The 19291-nt window shown below is 47.0% G+C and overlaps 1 protein-coding gene across 1 annotated transcript in view; it reads left to right on the top strand.

Annotated features, from left to right (window-relative positions):
* Positions 1–19291, top strand: part of CSMD2 (CUB and Sushi multiple domains 2) — a 571373-nt gene that overhangs the window by 406570 nt on the left and 145512 nt on the right. Inside the window, 3 exon segments of the mRNA XM_069477647.1 lie at positions 617–773; positions 2042–2233; positions 7409–7535. Of these exon segments, the coding sequence (XP_069333748.1) occupies positions 617–773; positions 2042–2233; positions 7409–7535 (476 nt within the window).

Raw genomic sequence — 19291 nt, 5'->3', positions numbered from 1 at the left:
TCATTTTAGGAAGGAAGGGGCAGAGGCTGCGCTTGGGGAAGGGAAAGTCATCATGACATGCGGGTCATTTTAACTCCAACCTTCCTAGAGCACAGGGATCACGTCCAGCAGAGTGTGAAGACAGGCCATTGCCACAGTGGGCTGGGGTCAGGTGGGAAGATGGCCGTCTCATCCCCTTGGTGGACAGGATTGAGGATTTAGCAATGTAGCGATGTCGAGTGCTTTCAGCCTGCCTATCTGCAGAAACAGATGGCTTGGGAGGCAGGCAACCCCATCCTGGCCTCCCCAGGCTGCTGAAGAGTAAAGCTGGTGCCATATGGGGGTTGAAGGAGCAAGAGCAGATCTCCACCGAAAAGGTTAGACTAGCAACCAGTTCCCAAAGACTGGATTCACACTAGAGACGGGCTGGGCACAGAACTGACCCCAAGGGAAACGAGATAGCTTGCTGGGTTGCTGGCTTCCCTCTGCTGGCTTCCTTGCGCCTGATGACTCTCTGAGCCTCTAGCAGTTGTTACCAGTGCTAAACTCCAGAAATGTGGGCTGTGGGGTGGGAAGGCGAGGTTCCAGATAAGTCCGTGCTGACGACGTTGGGTTGGGGGGTCTCTCCTGTGTCCAGGTTTATGACGGCAACAACAACTCGGCCCGCTTACTGGGTGTGTTCAGCCACTCTGAGATGTTGGGGGTCACTTTGAACAGCACATCCAGCAGTCTGTGGCTTGATTTCATCACTGACGCTGAAAACACCAGCAAGGGCTTTGAATTGCAGTTTTCCAGTAAGTCTTTCTTGCACCTTTGTGGAATGAAGGCAGCCGTCCCATTGTGCTCGTTTATTTCAGCCCTGCTTGCCCGCTAGCTACAAAGAATGTGCTCTTAGGGTCTGTTTTAAAGTCCAGTGAGTGTCTAGCAACAGGTGAATGGATTAACAAAATGCGACGTGTCCATACAGTGGAATATTACTTGGCCACTAACAGGAATAAAGTGCTGAGACATTCTCAAACACCGATGACCCTTGAAAACATTATGCTAAGTGAAAGGAGCCTGTCACAAAGGCCACATATTGAATGAGCCCATTTATAGGAACTTTCCAGAAGAGGCAAATCCAGAGAGACAGAAAATCAGTGAGTAACTCCCCAGGGCTGAGGGAATTGGGGGAAAGTGTGTATGGAGCTTCGTTCTGAAGTGATGAAAATATTCTAGAACTGACTGTGGTAATAGTAGTTGTACAACTCTGCGAATATACCAAAAGACATCAAATTGTATACTTTAGATGGGTGAATTTACGGCAAGTGAATTATATCTCAATATAGCTGTTGGGGGTGAAAAACCCAATGAGTATGCTTAAGGTTCCCCTTACCTGGCTCTAGGCCGTCTGGCAGAGGGATGTTTGCCTGTTACAGCAGGCGGTTCAGTGGAAAGAGGATTAAATAGAGTCACCTTTGAATTCCATTTCTATCATATGACACTTGTGTGAACAATTCATTTAGCCTTCCCACATCAGTGCGCTCAGTTGTAAAATGTAGATAATTATGCCTACCTGTGAGACTCCTGTGGATCACAAACGAGAGATAACGCATGTTCAGCACCAAATAGTGGGAGCTCTGTATAAGTCTGTTTCCTTTTCCAGCCTTTTTCAACAGAGTATGTTTAAGCAAGTCACAACGGTGCTCTTAAACATACATTTAAAGTGACATTTCCATATTACCCTATCTTATCAGAATGTCTCAGTGAGCACAATGGAAAGAAAAACTCCTGCTAGCAAAATGCTATGGGGTCAAACAAAAGAAATAGAAAATCCAGACCCTAGGCCTGAAAAACTATTAAAGCTGAAATCATTTACATATAGCAACAGGGAAACCAGTGCTCCTTAATATACCCTCAACCGTGCATAGAAATGCGGAGGGAATCCTGAGTGTTGAGTTTATCAGAACCTGGGGGTGGTGGCCAGGGTATCTTCCTTGAGGACGTGGCTTTGAGGGAGGAGAGGAAGCATGGTTTCCGCCACGGTAGGTCTTGCTCACTCCACCTCTTCTCTCTTACCCAGGTTTTGAACTCATCAAATGTGAGGACCCAGGAACCCCCCAGTTTGGCTACAAGGTTCATGATGGAGGTCATTTTGCAGGGAGCTCTGTGTCCTTCAGCTGTGACCCTGGATACAGCCTTCGGGGCAGCGAGGAGCTGCTGTGTCTGAGTGGGGAGCGCAGGACCTGGGACCGGCCTCTGCCCACCTGTGTCGGTAGGAAGCCTGTTGCTCGGCAAGAAACCGCTCGGGTCTCTGGTCACCCCAAGCTCTAGCCCTGGTCTCATTCTGGTTGGACCCCGTGCTCCAGGGCCTGCCGGCCGCCTACCTGCACCGAATCCTTCTATTAACAGGCATCACGGCTCGCCTGCGCCCTCCTCCACGCCCTGGCTTTCACACCTCATTACACCCGTGCGGCAGCACAGTCTGGCAGGGTGGCTTGCCTTTGTCACGCATTTAGCAAATAGGACTAGAGCCAAGTCATGCCCTCAGGAGTCATGGGGAAGAGGTGGTAGAGTCCCTCAGAAAGGGAGAGGTGGCGCTTTTGCCTTAGTTCCAGGGTTTCTTGCAACACCAAGACTCAAACGAGTCTCCAACTCACTCTGGGTCTCAGCTCCCCTGTCGGTAAAATGGGGCTCGTGCTCCCCTTTCTAGAAAAAAGAACAAGATCACTAACTAGCATCAATCTCGTTCTAAGAAAAAATGCAGTAATGAACTTGCATCTTCTCAAGCCTGTGGTTCTTCCAGAATGTCAGCAGAGGCTTTCTGGAGGCTTTATGTGTGCGTCACAGGACAAGAGATGGTGGCCCAAGGCAAAAGTGGACAATAGCCAAAATCGGTCATAGTGTTTGGCCTTTTCGTCTCTCGCCGCTCACCTCCCTGGTAATGAGGATCCCCACCACACTGCTTCATCCTGCCTCGCCCCCTCTCCCCTGTCCCCATGCAGCACTGGCTGATCTTGTAAGAACAAAACGTCTATTGGAAAAAAAGCCCCACATGCCAGAACTGGTGCTAGTGTATGTCTGGGTGGAAATAAAAAAAAAGAAAGAAAGAATAAAGCCTGTTTCCTGCCCTTAGGGAGCCCATACTATAGCAAGGAGAATAGACACATAAACAGATAATTATCATACAAGAGAAGCACTAGAAAAAGAGTTACATGCAACTGTGTTGGGAGGATATGAGAAAGTTTTGCATGGGAGGTGATATTTCGATGGAAACTTGGAAGGATGGGTTAGAATTCACCACCAGGAGGGGTGAGGTGGGGATATAGACGTTCTGGCCTGAACAGCTGCAAGGGCTGAAGGCATGAACTTAGATTAGACTCTCAGAAAGTGGACAGACCAAAGCAGTGGCCTTTACATAGCCTCTAGGGTCTTCCTTTCCTTTTGTCCGCGAGGTTGACCCAGTCAGCAGGCGTATCCCGTTTCTCCCTTCCTCTCTTATCCTTCCTCTCTTTCCCATCCCAGCCCCTGTGCGAGGCACTAGGAATTCAAAGAAAAGCAGATCCCAGGTAGCCGGGGAGATGCCTGCATAAACAGACAGCAGCATAATGCCACAGGCAAGCCAGAGCACAAAAAATGTAAAGGAGGGGTGATGATTCACGTATAAGATAATTATTTGCTTTGCAAAAAGAATTCATTGTAAGATTCCTTTGAATATCAAATATACTAGCTGGGACTGAGTATGGTGGCTCACACTTGTAATCCTAGCACTTCAGGAGGCCACAGTAGGAGGATCACTTTAGGCCAGGAATTCAAGACCAGCCTGAGCAGCATAGCAAGATCCCGGCTCTACAAAACGTAGAAAAATTAGCCAGGCATTATGGCATGAGTCGGTAGTCCCAGCTACTCAGGAGGCTGAGGCAGGAGGATCCCTTGAGCCCAGGAGTTTGAGGCTGCAGTGAGCTATGATGACACCACTGCACTCTAGTCTGGATGACAGAGAGAGACCCTGTCTCCAAAAAAAAAAAAAAAAAAAAACTCCAGATGGACTGGACTGATTGGATCCTCTCTAGCCACATTAATAAGAGCATTTATACTTAGAACCCTGGAGCCCTTCCCCACGGAGACTCCCCACTGCTGTTAGGAGAGTAGGCTGTGTGTATATTTTTATATATGTCGTGTTTGGTGGACTTCATCCTGGTCTACCAGAAATGGCTGCTATAGCTTAAAGCATCCAAAAGTTTTCTTCATTGATGAGTGGACTCTGCAGCCCAAACAAAGCAGCCACAGCTGTAGGACGGGAAGCAGGGAAAAGACCAGAAAGAGCAGAGTCTTCAGCCTTGATGCTGGTGGATCTGTTGCGCGCCGGCCCACTTAGCCCCCTCCTGCCCACCCCAGGCCCCAGACCAGGTGTCCTGTGGGGAAAGGAGCAGGTGTGTCTGTGACGACGGGCTCCCCATGCGGCTGCCTCCAAACACTTGCTTTCTGGGGAGGAGGACGGACTTCCCCGTCTGGAATATAGAAGGAAGCTCTAGCCGAGGATGTGGATAATGTCCTGCCACCTTTCCAGCTGCCTCCTCTGTTTGTGGAGCCAGTCAAGCCTCCTCCCCACAATCGAGGTTCACCCTCTCACCAACGCCCTCCCCCCAGCCTTGGGCCCATTCAGCCTGGTGCCTTCCAATCAGGTTGGCACCTCCCATCCCAGCAGCACCACCGAGCGAGGGCTCCCGGTGAGACGTGAGCAAAGTGTCTGGTAGAGGGACCCTCCCCCAAGGCTTCTTTAGTGGTCCTGTGTGACGCCAAGGGGTCCATGAGATGTTTGGTGGGTCCTTTGTAGCAACAGGTAAGGGTCAGTCTTCCATCTGTGACCTTCATCCCTCCTATTTCTTCTAGCATCTTACCCAATCAACTGCTCCCCTTCCTAAATAGCTCTGCAATAGATATCCTCCTCTTCATTTTCACTCATGTTTCTTTGATTCAGACCCGTGTAGTAATTTGCCTGGAAAACAATAAGCTTCTTTTGTTCATCTGATCATCCACCCATCCATTCATTTAATAAATATTTATTAAGCATCTACAATGTACCAAACACTATCCCAGGCACTGGATGTGCAAATGTGAGTAAGATAAGGTCCCTGCTGCCGCGGAGCTTATAGTCTCGTGGAGGAGACAGACATGATTTGAATGACATGTTACACATGCTGTGATAAGCATCTACTCACACTGTAATGGAGACACCAGGGAAGACGTGTGAACTCTGCCTGGGGAGGGGAGGGGTGTCACAAAAGATTTCGTAGGAAGGATGTTTGTCAGATTATTGGTCCAAGAAGGGACATGAAGAGTCCCAATTATCTGGGCTTGTGGAGTTCTTCAGACTTGGCTGCACCACGGGGTCCAGGGAGGGGGCCCAGGAGGCCAAAGGGAGCCCCTCTGGTGGGCTTTATGGGCTCAACTGATGAGTTTGGGCTTCGTTCTGGGAATGAACACAAGCAGCAACACGTTTGCATTTCATAAAGATCCCTCTGACGTCACTGCTGTGGGTGGACAACTGTGCCCACCTAGAGATGGTGAGGGCCTGGGCCCTGGCTCTAGCAATGTGGGCAGAGTAGGGTCAAATGTGAACATCGTCATGTGGCTTCAGGGACTGGGTCTCAGAGGCAGATCAGGTACAAGGGAGGAAGGAGGAGGAGGACAAGAGGAGCCAGCAGCCTCTGACTCCAGTGACTGCTCGGATGGGGAGTAGAGATCTCTCCACCAGTCTCTCTGCCTCCATTTCCTCCCCTTCTTTTCCCCTTCAAACTGCTACCACAGTGATCTTTCCAACAAAGTTCACTAACGTGTGATGTGATCGATTCACTCACATGTATAAGCACCGCAGTTCTTTCCTGCAGCAGTAAATGTACCACAGCCTGGTGCACGACACTCACCAGCCTGTGATGCTGGCCCAGCTTTCTAGCCCTGTCTGCTGCCTCTCCCTGGCTCGCACCCTGGCCTCCGGCCTGCCATGCGGTCCCTCAGGAACTCTGCACGTGCCCTTCCCCCTGTCTGCAATGCCCCTTTCCTCCTGTCCTTCCCATCCTGCCACTGCCACCCAACCAACCTGCCCAACTCCTGCTCCTCCCTCAAGCTTCACTAGAATCCATGGTTCTCCCTGACTCTCCCTGCCCTGTGCTGGGGAGGCTGGTCACTTTCGCTGCCACTTGCCATGAATGTGCCATTGTTAGGGCACATAGCACACACAGCAGGTGTCTCCTCTACTAGTCTATAAACTCTTCCAGAGGAGGGGAAGTGTCCTGTTGAGCTCTGTCCTCCTGGCAGTAGCAAAAGTCCTGTTGCTGGCAGCGAGCAGGCTCAAGTACGTGCATGTCCCTCCCTGGGAGGCTTGGAGGAGTTGGGCCACAGAGTAGACAGTCAGCCCTGCACCCCGATACTTTTTTGTTTAATGGGGTCCAATTCAGTTGTTTTTAGTCTGTCCACAGGGTTGTGCAACCATCACCACGATCTAATTTTTGAACATTTTGTTTCCCCAAATAGAAATCGAATATCCCATTAGTAGTCACTCTCCTTTGTCCCCTACCCCCAGGCCCTGGCAACCACTAATGGACCTTCTATCTCTAAGATGTGCCTGTTCTGGATATTTCCTATAAATGGAACCATCCAATGTATGACCTTTTGTGTCTGGCTTCTTTCACTCAGCTAATGTCAAAGTTCATCTATGTTACAGCATTTATCAGAGCCCATGTTCCCTTTTACAGTTGAATCATATTCCATTACGTGGATTTACCACATTGTGTTTATCCATTCATCAATCGATAGACATTAGATTTGTTTCCACCTTTTGATTACTATGAATAATTTTATGAACATTCATGCTCAAGTTTTTATGTGAACATATATTTTCATTTCTCTTGGGTATATACCTAAGAGCAGAATTGCTGCATCACACGTAACTATGTTTAACGTTTTGAGAGACTACCACACTGTTTTTGAAAGTGACTGCACCATTTTCCATTTCCACCAGTAATGCAGGCAGGCCCCAGTTTCTCCGCATCCTCATCTACAATTGTTACTTTCTGTCTTTTTGACAATAGCCATCCCCGTGGATGTGAATGGCATCTCATTGTGGTTTTGATTTGTATTTCCCTGATGACTAATGATGTCAAACATCTTTTCATGTGCTTATTGGCTATTTCTATATCTTCTTGGAGAAATGTTTATTCAAATCCTTTACCCATTTTTAATTGGGTTATTTGTCTTTTTACTGCTGGGTTATAGGAGTTCTTTATAGTCTCTGGATACAAGTCTCATCGAAGGACCTTTTTATGTGCTGTGCTCAATCACCTGGAAGGAGCGAGAGGGACTCAGGGGCACACAGGTGGGAGGAGCCTCTGAGCGACTGCTGCCAGCTCAGGCCACCCCATGAAGCTCACTCTTTTGGGATTTCTTTCAGCTGAGTGTGGAGGGACAGTGAGAGGAGAGGTGTCGGGGCAGGTGCTGTCACCCGGGTATCCAGCTCCCTATGAACACAATCTCAACTGCATCTGGATCATCGAGGCAGATGCCGGCTGCACCATTGGGTAAGTGTCAGGGCTGGCAACGTGACCATTGCCAGCTGTTCAGGGAAGCCGCCCACCAATGCCCAGCCCCGCCTGCCTCCCCTGGAGGCCCCTGTGATCAGGAGTGGTTTCTGTGACCCCAGGCTTGGGCCGGGTCTTATGGAAAACCTGGAGAGGCCAATCTCAGCCTCACAGGGCTGCATTCCGGGTCCACACACCTGGCTGGCCTACACAGCACAGTAGCTGAGGGCACGGGCTTGAAGTCATAGAGTCCCCGGTTTGAATCCAGCCCTTCCATCTACTGTTGGCAGGACTTTGGGCAAGTCCCTTAACCTCTCTGAGTCTCACTGTCTCCTGTGGAGCACGAGCGTCAGGATAAAACACTTGAATGAGATATTGCACGTAATGTGCTCAGCGTAGTTCTTGGAACATAGTAAATATTTAATAACAGTTATCGTGGTTATTTCTAAGACAATTAGTAAGGGTCAACTTAGAGCTGTGTGACCCCAGACAGGTTGCTTCCCCTTCTCAGTCTGAGTTTCCTCCTCTTTAAAGTGAGGACAAAAATATTTGTATTCTAGGGGTACAGAGGGAATAAATGACAAAAGCCCAGCAGTGTCTGGTATGTGGTACATACTCCCTCAAAATACAGCTTCCTTCCCTGTAAGCACCTGACTCGCAGGAATTCTTTCCTGGACTTCCAAGGAGTCAGAGAAGAAGGGAATGTCACCCTTTATTGAGCACAGAGCCTGTCTTATTAACTCTTCACAATAGCCCTATTGATAGTAATAAGCCCTAATAATAAATAGACACTATTATTATTGTTCCCATTGTATAGATGAGCGAACTGAGATTCCAAGAGAATGCCTAGCATGTCTGAGTTTGCACAGAGACTCGGAAAGCTGGGATCTGAAGCCAGGTCTTTCTGAATCTTCACCCTATATCACACTCCTGGCAAAGCTGGGCCTTGGGCTGTGGTTCAGGTGAGCTTTGAGGAGAAGAGCAGGTTGGGGTAGCAGTATGAGCAGAGGTATGAAAGGAAGATGGAACAAGGGAACTGGGGAGGAAAGAGTCAGGCTGGAGTAGGACATACTTGTGGATAAGGAATGGGAGATAGATAGGGTTAGAGTGTGGCCTGGTTTTGAAGGATCTTAAATGCCAGTGAATAAGAGGGAGCCATGGTAGGTTCTTGAGCAGGGTTGGTCCACCAGCATTATTTGCAGTACAGAGAGCTCATGGGAAGGCAACCATCAGGAGTCTGTTGCAATGATCCAGGAATGAAGTGTTGAGGATTTGGAAGAGTGGGGAGCCAAGCAAAGGAGCAGAAGTGTAGCTAGAAGATCTCTGCCCCTTGAGAGTTTGCAGTTAGGGAGAACTGGCTGAAGGGGTGTGTTGCTGCAAGAGAAATAGATGTTCATATATGCACAGATGTATGCATGTCCTTAGACTCAGTTCCATTAAAGTCAAAGAAATGTACTAAGTGTTTACTATGTGCAAGTTTTCGAGCTAAACCCTGTGCAAAATGAGGTCAGCAGCACGCTTAGGGACTTTGCGCTCTTCAGGGGAGAAGTGAAATACACACATTCATCCTGCACACCCCTGCTGGGATAACCTGGAAGCACACCTGCTCGATTCACCCTCTGATTAGAACCTTCCATGGCACCCCCTGCCCCTGCTCACAGAATGAAAGCTAAACATCTCGCCCTGGCTCCAAGGGCACCGTGGCCTCAGCCTACCTCCCCGACCTTTTCTACCACTTCTCTTCAGTGACAATCCAGCAAAGCTCAGTTACTGGGGACCCCTGTACATAGGCTCATGGCCGAGCTCTGCGCCTTTGTTTCCTCATCTGGAATGCCCTCCTCCCTCCAAAGGCTGATGTCTAAAATTCTCCATCCGTCAACGTCAAGTGCAAATGTCAGCTCACCCGGGAAGTCATTCCTCACCCCCTCTCTTGGAGGACCCCTAGGAGTCATTTCTCCCTCCTCTGCACCCCCATTGCCGATGGCCTGCATTTCCCTTATGACCCTGGCCACTTTTCCCCATTATTTGTGCTCGTGCCTGACCTCCCCTCCCGGAGCTGTGTTCTAAGCTGGATTGATCTTTGCAAGTCTGCAGCGCCCTGAGCTCAGCAAGTGTCAAGTGCTTGATGAGTGAATGAATGAATAAATGAATGAAGCAGGACTCAGGTATAGAAGAGTTATATGACTAGTGGATCTACGATGGTCCTTCAATAACTAGTGAATGAACAATGAGTGAATCAAGAGCATAATGACTGTTTGGCTTTACTATTTCACACATGTGCACATCAGGAGAAGGTTTTCCCACTTTCCTAACCTGGACCATCATTCATTCATTGATTCATTCATTCCCTCTTGCAACAACTACCTGTGTGTTTACTACATGGTAGTGCTTGTACAAGGCACTGGCGTTAGGTAGATGAGTGAGACCCGGTCACTGCCCACCAAGATGAGTTGTACTTGTATGCACAGAACAAGGCGGTGGCCTAGGGAAGAAGGGGAATGAAAAGGTGGGCAGGAGGAGGTGGGAGAAGTCATCCTGGAAAGGGGACACTAGAGCCGAGACCTGAGGGATGGAGAGGAGGTTGCCAGGTAGCAGAGGAGGAAGGTTGGTGGGAGGGACGGGGCCTCCCGGGTAGAGGAAGTGAAGCAGTGTGGCCAGCCTCAAGGAGCTGGAAATGGCTCCTGTGGCGGGATGACCACCTGAGGCTTCCTGGGTGGCTGCGCCATCGTGGGGGCTGAAGCTGGTGGAGGAGGCTGTGACAGAGCGAGGACGGCCTCGGGGCTGTGATGCTGCGTTTGGGCAGCTCCTGGCAGCGTTATGGCAAGTGGGTGGGAATGGAATAGGCTGGATCCGGAGCCCCGCAAGGAGGCCTGAACCCAGGCACTGGCAGTGGAGGTGGAGAAGAAGGGACAAATTCAGGGGACATTCAAGTGGTCACACCAACTGATCTTGCTCTTTTCAGTAAATATGGAAATTAAGGTTTCTTCATTTTCCTCATTTTTTGCTGGGTAACATACAATATGTAAAACATGGAGAAAAGTTGGAGGAACAGTATGTCAAGCGCCTGCATACCTACCACCCAGACTCAGCGATCAGCGATATTTTGCCATATGTGCTTCCTCTCTTTTTTATTTTCTTCCCATCCTTTTTCCCCTCTTTATGCTGAATGACTCGAAAGCACATTGTAGACACCGTGATATTTCAATCCTAGATACTTGGGCACACGTCTTCTAAAGAGAAAGGTACACTCCGCCATGACATAGCAACGGTAGCGAACCTAAGAGCTGTAGCAGTAATTCTTCAGGAATTAAAGTTTAGGACAAGGACTGGGGGAGAGCAGAGCAGCTCTAGGAGTGGCTGAGACGTGGAAAGCACAAGAAATCAATGGAGGGGATCTGGGTGGGAGTGAGGACCGTGTGCTCTGCTGAGAATGCTGGGTGTGCAGGTGGTGAGGAGGCAGGAGGCTCCCTTCCTGGCCCTCAGAAAGAGAAAATCAAAAAAAATACAAGAAGTGTCCTCTCCAGAGTGACGCGGCAAGAAATACAAAGGCATGGGGGCATGCTGCGCGTGCCTGTGGGGACCCCAAGATAAGAAATAGTGGGAAGAAAGTGAAGATGACATCAGTCCTCAATCTGGAACGCTCCTTGAAGCCACAGCAACCTCAAAGGAGCTAACGCTAAGTAAGCAGAGGAGAGCTGCTGAGAGAGGGAGGTGGGGTGACGAGACACCTTCCCTGCCTCGTTCCGTCCCCCAGGGCAGCCTGCATCCCGGCCGTGTGTACAGCGACACATGCACGGCTGTCCCCACACCTGTGCTCGCTCCCCCTCCATCATCCCCTCTCTCCCTCTCTTCTTTCTCCCTTTCTCCTCTCTCTCTCTCTCTCTCCCCCTCTATCCCTCTCTCCCTCACTTCTGCCCCCCCACACCCGTCTCTAGAATAACCAGCAGCAAAGTTAAGGGAACTCATAACCACAATTAGACAAACACGGAAAGCCCCTTTTGTGTTTGAGTCCTTCTTTAGTTATTATCTTTTTCACTGGGAATATCTGCATAGAATTTTTCATATCAAAAATAGATACTCGGTTTTTATGGCCGGGCACAGTGGCTCGTGCTTGTAATCCTAGCACTCTGGGAAGCCGAGGCGGGTGGATCCTTTGAGCTCAGGAGTTCGAGACCAGCCTGAGCAAGAGCGAGACCCTGTCTCAACTAAAAAAAATAGAAAGAAATTAGCTGGACAGCTAAAAATATATATAGAAAAAATTAGCCGGGCATGGTGGTGCATGCCTGTAGTCCCAGCTACTCGGGAGGCTGAGACAGGAGGATCACTTGAGCCCAGGAGTTTGAGGTTGCTGTGAGCTGGGCTGACACCATGGCACTCTAGCCCAGGCAACAGAGTGAGACTCTGTCTCAAAAAAAAAAAAGAAAGAAAAGAAAAAATGGATACTCATTTTTTAAAATTCAAAGTGCAAGCAATAAAGAAATTTATAAAGTAGAAATCAAACATTGCCACAGTCTTACTCTGTAATCTTTTTTCTTTTATTTATTTTTTATTTTTTTGAGACAGAGTCTCTGTCACCCCGGCTAGAGTGCAGTGGCATCATCATAAGTCACTGCAACCTCAAACTCCTAGGCTCAAGCGATCCTCCTGCCTCAGCCTCCCAAGTAGCTGGGACTACAGGCATGTGCCACCATGCCTGGCCAATTTTTTTCTATTTTTGGTAGAGACGGGGTCTTGCTCTTGCTCAGGCTGGTCCCGAACTCCTGAGCTCGAGTGATCCTCCTGCTTCAGCCTCCCAGAGTGCTAGGATTACAGGCGTGAGCCACCACACCTGGCTCTCTGTAATCTTACTCCTCCTCATACCCCATGTAGGATAACCATGATATCTGTTTGTTCTACTTATCCTTTTAGATATTTCGTGTGCCAATATATACATAAAGCAAATGCAATAAACACGGTTTCTAAAACAAGATTATCTCAGTGCATGGCCCAGTGACTTGCCTTTTGTTTTGCTAGTTAGTCATGTATCATCATCTTATGTCAATATCTATAGATCCGCCTCATCCTGTGTGATGGCTACAGAGAACCTATTGTATGCACAACCATAATTTAACTACTCCCCTGTTGATAAAATGAACATTTTCAGTTTTTCACTCCAATGAACATCTTTATCCATGAATCTTCGAGCAGTTTTCCATTTATTTCCTTAGGACATATTCTTAGAAGGCAAATTTTGCTACATGACCTCAAATTTCCCTGTAGGTATTACAGCAATTTGCAAATGCACCAGAAGTCTATGGGAGGCCTGCTTCCCTATACATCACTAGATGTTGTCAATCCTTTTTGTCTTCACGAAGTTGGTGGACAAAATGATATTTAATTGTCTTTGCTGCTTCCGGTTCTTTGTATATTTTTCTTTTGAGGAATTTGTCTTTTTTGTATAGAATGTTCAATTGGGCTGATTTCTAAATAGTCCATAATTTGTTCAGATTCCTTTTAAACCCAAGAGTATTTAAGAATTTTTAAAAGTTACTAAGTGGTTATATATTTTATATGATCTTTTCTATTATTTTTATTTTTACTGCACTGTGCTTTTTATTTTTTGAAATGTTTTGTTTTATTTATGTTCCATGGATATTTAAGAATATGAAAAGAGTACAAAGATCTATATTTCTTTTTACATAAACCGTATTATGCTTTCTTTCAAACAAACCATATTATGCCTCCGTATTGCTTTCTTTTATTTTTAACTCTTCCTGTCGTTAGCTGATCTGATTTAATTGGCTCTGTTTTTCTTCTAGTGATTTGAAAATTCTATATCTTGTTTTCATTCTGCCAGCAATCTTGTGTTTTCATTAATTCAGTCTTCAACAATAATTATCCTGTTATTTACTACCCCTTTATTTTGGAAATCTTGTTTTTGTTTCTGTTTTTATTTCAAGGAAACTACATTTTTTGTTTCCAGACTGCTCTTGACAGCCTACTTTTGTTTTTATCAATATGTTATCGTCTCGCATCTCTCTGAGAATACTGTTTATGTTTTGTTTTACAATGTTGTCTGTTTCTCTCTGCATCAACTACATTTTGCAGTGGGGCCATTCGGTTTGATTATTCAGATGGATTCTTTATGTCCCATGAGTTTGACTGTTGATTCGGTGTCAAGTCAGAGCTAAGAGCTGGACTCTGGTACCAGACTACCTGCCACTCTTATTAGCAGTGTTGCTTCGGGAGTCCTTCAAGCTCTCTGAGCCTCAGTTCCCCTATCTGTAAGGTGGTGAGTAATGATAATAACTACCATAAGTTTGCAATAAGCATTAAGTGAATGAGCACATACAAAACACTTAGAATATGGATGGCACGTAATTCCCAAATGAGGACAACCAGGAGCTGGGTGGACAGTTAAGGGTCTCAGGTGGTGGGTGGAAGCAGATGTCCAGGTGGGAGGGATGTGGGCTAAGCAGGTCACCCCATGAGGCTGTTTCCAGGGACACAGGCAGGGGAAGGCTTTCAAGTGCCTCTCCCCACCCTGTCCCAGCCCTGACCAAGCGCTGCGGGTGACTAGAGGGATCTGTGGCCAGGTTCACCCCAGCAAGCTGGGCAGGATGGTTCCTCTCCAGGAGTCCCCAAGAGGGGCAGTGGGTGGCTGCAGGGACCTGTAGGCTCACCCTGGGTGTGGTTACACTGGCAAGTGGGCCCTTCCTGGATGTGCCTGACACAGTGGGCTGCCAGGAGGACCCTTCTCTTGCACCCAGGTGGCATCCGCACCATTCGGCAGGTGTTTCTTCCCAAGTGTCAAGAATGGGGCAGTGGCCGATGGACTCCATCCAGGCCTGGCAGCTCACAGCAGGAGAGCAGGCTGGTGGCTGCTCCCTCCCTGGCACTCTTGCCCGTGCCATCACTACATAGAATGTGGAAGTTTCATCCCATGTGGGAGGGACTTCTTCTCAGTTTCTAGTGTTGGGGCTGAGTTTTCCTTTTTATAATCAGTGGGCCAGCTCAGATGAAAACTGGAGAAGAAAGGGATGGAAAGCCTTCTGTTCTTGGTCCTATCCCTCTGCCTAACATTTATCAAATATCCACAGCATACCAGGTCTGGACCAGTTCTTATCGTCCCTATTTGATAGATGAGATCACCAGGGCCCAGAAGAGATAAATTACCTGTTTGAGGTCTCCCATTACCCAGTGACTTGTGTTTTCAATGTGCTCTGTCTAGCTCCGGTCGTCACTCTTTCCAGCCTGCCATTTGGGCCTTGGTCTAGTTCCATGTAACCAAATATGCACTGAATCCTCGCTCTGCGCCAGAGACCGTGTGCCCCTGTGCAGTGGGAAACACAACGATCCTACTAGGGCCAGGCCTTATTTTCCAGGGGTTCACATTCTAGTGGAGACATAGTCAAGCAAACAGGTGCCTCCAAGATAAAGTAGATGCTATAAATTCAAGCCAAGCAATGGAGCTCAGTGATGGAGGAGAGAGTTCTGCCTGTGAGTGCAGAGGCGATCTTCCCAATTGGGGGGTAGGGGAGTAGAGGCATGAACATAGGGGCAAATATGGGGTCTGTCCAGGAAAAGGTACTCACTAGATGTGGCTGGGGCTGGGTGTGGGGGAGATAAGGTTGTGTGGGTAATGAGGGGTCCCTGCAGGACCCTGAAAGCCAAGATGAGAACTCTGAACGGATTTCTCAGTATAATGAGGAGCCATTGGAACATTTTAAAGACTGTAATGATATTCAGTTCAGTTGAAAAACTTGGAGAATTTACTCAGTGCCGGGCATTCTGCCAGGCACTGAGGGTAGAAATATAAATAAGAAAGTCTTTTCCCTTGAAGGTCTCAGTATTACAGATAGAAGTTATATCAGTTAGGGATGGCAGTAAAAAAAAAAAAAAAAAAAAAATGACTAAAGCTGGCTTCAGCAGATGGGGGTTCATTTTTCTCCTGGAACAAGAATCTGAAGGTCCCATCCAGACCTGCTGCAGCTGCTCAGGGGGCTGTAACCCCTCTTCTTGCTCTGCTGTCCTGAGGCTCTCATCCTCATGGCCTCCTAGTCAGCTGCTACAGCTCCAGGCATCATGTCTGTGTTCCAGTCTAAAAGAAGAAGGAAGAGGAAAGGGCACCCTCTCCCAGTGAGGGTGTGTGTATTTATTTGGGAAGAACACCATCCTTAGAGACATCTTCCTACATCTCATTAGTCAGAACTTGCCACGCCTGGCTCAGGGAAAATGGAAAATCAATTTTGCTTTGCTTTTAGAGTCTCAATAGCAGAGACAAATGAGAGGTTTGGAAATGGAGAACAGATCATCCAACCTATAGTGTCTGCTACCAATTCTAACATAATGTGATAAATGCTATGGTAGAAGTATGCCCGAAACACAATAGAAAAGCGTCTTCGAAAAGAGATAATTCTAGGTGGCAGTTGGGGGCAGGGAGCTACAGACAGGAAGCAATTATTCCAGCTGCACTTTATGGAGCAGTAGGAGTTCCCCGTGCAGGGTGGGGCTAAGGGCTTCCCAGGCAGGTGAAAGAGAGAAGGGTGTGAATGAATGTACTTGCTGCTTCTGGAAGAGCTCATCATCTGGGGTGGCAGGAAGATGCATGGCAGCAGTGCAGGGGATAAACTAGCCGCAAAACCAGGCAGCAGCCTGGCATAACTGAGGCGTCCGGGTTACATGCAGAAGAACTGGGTTGGTTGGGATTGAGGCTGTCAATGGCTGGCTGCGTGGAGGGGGAGGAGGAAGGGAGAGGAGATTGTCTTTTGCGGGTGAACTTTCCCTGCAGAGATCTGGTATCCACGAGGCTAGAGAACTTCTTGCTCCTAGACATTCCGATCTCTGTGCCTACCACCCACTAAGCTCATATTTAGCTAATAGCCCTTGTTTTTAAACTGCAGGGATGCTTCTTAATGATTAATGCAGAGAGTAACTGAAAACTCCATCCTTGGATGTTGGTCACAGTGCAGCGGGGGTTGTGGGGAGGCAGGGGGGAATAGTTTTGATTAACTAGGACCCCTGCCCAGTGGAGCTTGTCTTCCTGGGAGGATGCTGGGCTGGACAAACATCTGGCCGTGCCTGAAACCCGGATTCCCCTGCTGCAGTTTCAGATCAATCACAGGCAGCAATTCCCCACTGTGGTCAGTGTTGCCTCCCTCTAACCAGCAAATGGGCAGCCAGCCCAGAGGGGGCAGAAGGCACCGGAAGTGAAGCTTATGTTCCCAGCTCTTGCCAGGAATCGTGGCTACAGGTTCAGCAGCTTCCAGAAGGCTTATTTTTGGGCCGCAGTAGTGAGTTAAACCTTAAACAGAGAAGGTCTGTGTACTGGCACCGCAAGAGCTCACCTCCTGAAGGACCTGAACAGAGAAGCACGCACACAGTAGGGCATTCCTTTGTCAGATTTAAGGTTCCAACAAATCGGGAACTGGCCAAAAGGAACGCAAATGTTTTTTGGAGGAGAAGATGTGTATAGCCTGGTAGGTACAAATGTAGTGTTAAGAAATGGTGGCGCTCTCTGGCAATTTAGTTTTTCGTGGAACACCTTTAGAAAAAGGAACCCAAACTACTTCAAATTATCCATGTACAATAATCCAGCCAAGCTGCACTGGGGAGTTGAATTGGCCAGAATGCATCAACTTGAGTGCCAGTTTACAATCCCAGAAATGAATTCCAACGTTAGGAGGAGAATAAACAGTTCAACCAAAAAAATGCACATACCTTGTTGATTGAACACACCGGACCAGTATAGATCTCTCCTTTTCCCTTTAGAAAAAGTAAACAAATAAGCAAAAAATAAATTAAATAAATGTGTATCATGCTGTTTAAAACATACCATTTATCAAAAAGAGAATAATTTTCCTAAAAAACAGAAAAACATTTTTTCTGAAAAAGTTTGGCTTTAATAGACCAAAGAAAATTTAAATGAGTATAAATATAATATTCTCCTTTAAACATAAGAAATATGGATGATAAGCAGAAGATGGATGATGAAATGGGGAGGGGAGCCCCTGAGATAGACAGTGATGGAGGGAAGTAAGGGGTACCAAGAAATTAAATCTACAATAACAGTGAAAATCCACAATAGCAGTGTTTACCTTGTAAGGAATAAAAGCATTAAAATAGTAGACAAGCTCAAGAATCTCTCCAAGACAGAGAAAAAGTATGAAGGTGTAGAAATAATGAAAGAAAAGTAAACAAATATGGAAGACAGAGTGCTAATTAGGCAGCAGAATTGCATAAGAGCAATGAGCAAATGGAGCAGAAGGAATAATAAAATACACAAGGTTAGCAAATTCCTCTGAGAAAGGGGTGGGGAGGTGGAGTGACCATCACTAAAGTATCCCCAGCGAAGTGAAAGGATTCATTGAGTTCCCTGGCAAACAATGAATTAGATAGAACTTCATGAAAAGTGAAACCAGTCCAAGGGGCTTTCTTTTCCACGAAGTAATTCAAGGCTCCAGGGCTCATGTGATGTAGAAGGAAATTGGGGGAACAGACCAAGGTTACAGAAGCTCAGGTGGGCCAGAGACTGTGAGGGTCCACAGATACAGGGCCCAGAGCAGAGAAGTGCTATCGTTCAAAGTGCTATAGAACAAAGCTTATATAGCTTATATAGAGGCTTCGTTGAACAATCAGCAAAGAACCAAGGTCAAGTGAGTGAGCAGAGTGCCAAACTCAGATATTGAGCAAAGGGTCTGCAAAAGGAGAAGGCAGATTGATGTATGGGGCATCCCAGAGAGAGGCCCCGGGATGACAGCACACAGGAAAGGAAGCCTAGATCTATTGTTACATGTGAAACGACTACTGACTGACCTGTGGGCAGAGAGAGGGAGCTGTCAGGAGCCGTGAACTGGTGCCTGCACATTAAACGTCATATTGCAAGGCAGAGACACTCGAGTTGGTTAAAAGAAAAGAGAATGCTGCTACACAGAAGAACAACAAAATACTAAAACAGGTTGGGACAAAATACTAAAAGGTTGGGACAAAATAATAGTACAAGAACACATATAAATAAAATACCGCTTTTCTTTTTTTTAAAAAAGGTAGGCCGGGCGCGGTGGCTCACGCCTGTAATCCTAGCACTCTGGGAGGCCGAGGCGGGTGGATTGCTCAAGGTCAGGAGTTCGAGACCAGCCTGAGCGAGACCCCGTCTCTACTAAAAATAGAAAGACATTATATGGACAACTAAAAATCTATATAGAAAAAATTAGCCGGGCATAGTGGCGCATGCCTGTAGTCCCAGCTACTCGGGAGGCTGAGGCAGTAGGATCGCTTAAGCCCAGGAGTTTGAGGTTGCTGTGAGCTAAGCTGACGCCACGGCACTCACTCTAGCCTGGGCAACAAAGTGAGACTCTGTCTCAACAAAAAAAAAAAATAAATAAATAAAAAAAAATAAAAAAGGTAAAATTAAGGATTAAAAAAATTAAAGGGAACAGAGAGAATTCTTTCCTATGATAAAATGCATTGTCCACAGTAATGCTAACAGTCATGAATCTTTATGCACTAAGAAACCTAATGAGAAAACATAAAGCAAAATCTGCTAGAAATACAAGAAATTAAAAATCGTGAGAGACTTTAACATAATTCTCTTAGTCAAGTAAAAAAATTAAAAAATAGAACAAAAATGGAATTCGTTTTAGGTGATTTTACCGTTTGTTTTTTTTTTTTTTTTTCATGCTGTGTATTGGGTTCAGTGCTAAGTGTTTTGTATGTGATTTCTTTTACGATGATCCTCTTAGCAACACTGCTTGGCAGATTGATGTTACTGCCATTTT

This window comes from Eulemur rufifrons, chromosome 8 (assembly GCF_041146395.1).
Source record: "Eulemur rufifrons isolate Redbay chromosome 8, OSU_ERuf_1, whole genome shotgun sequence".
NCBI lineage: Eukaryota > Metazoa > Chordata > Mammalia > Primates > Lemuridae > Eulemur > Eulemur rufifrons.
Note: the sequence above shows the minus strand (reverse complement) of the source record. Positions and strands in the feature narration are given on the sequence as shown.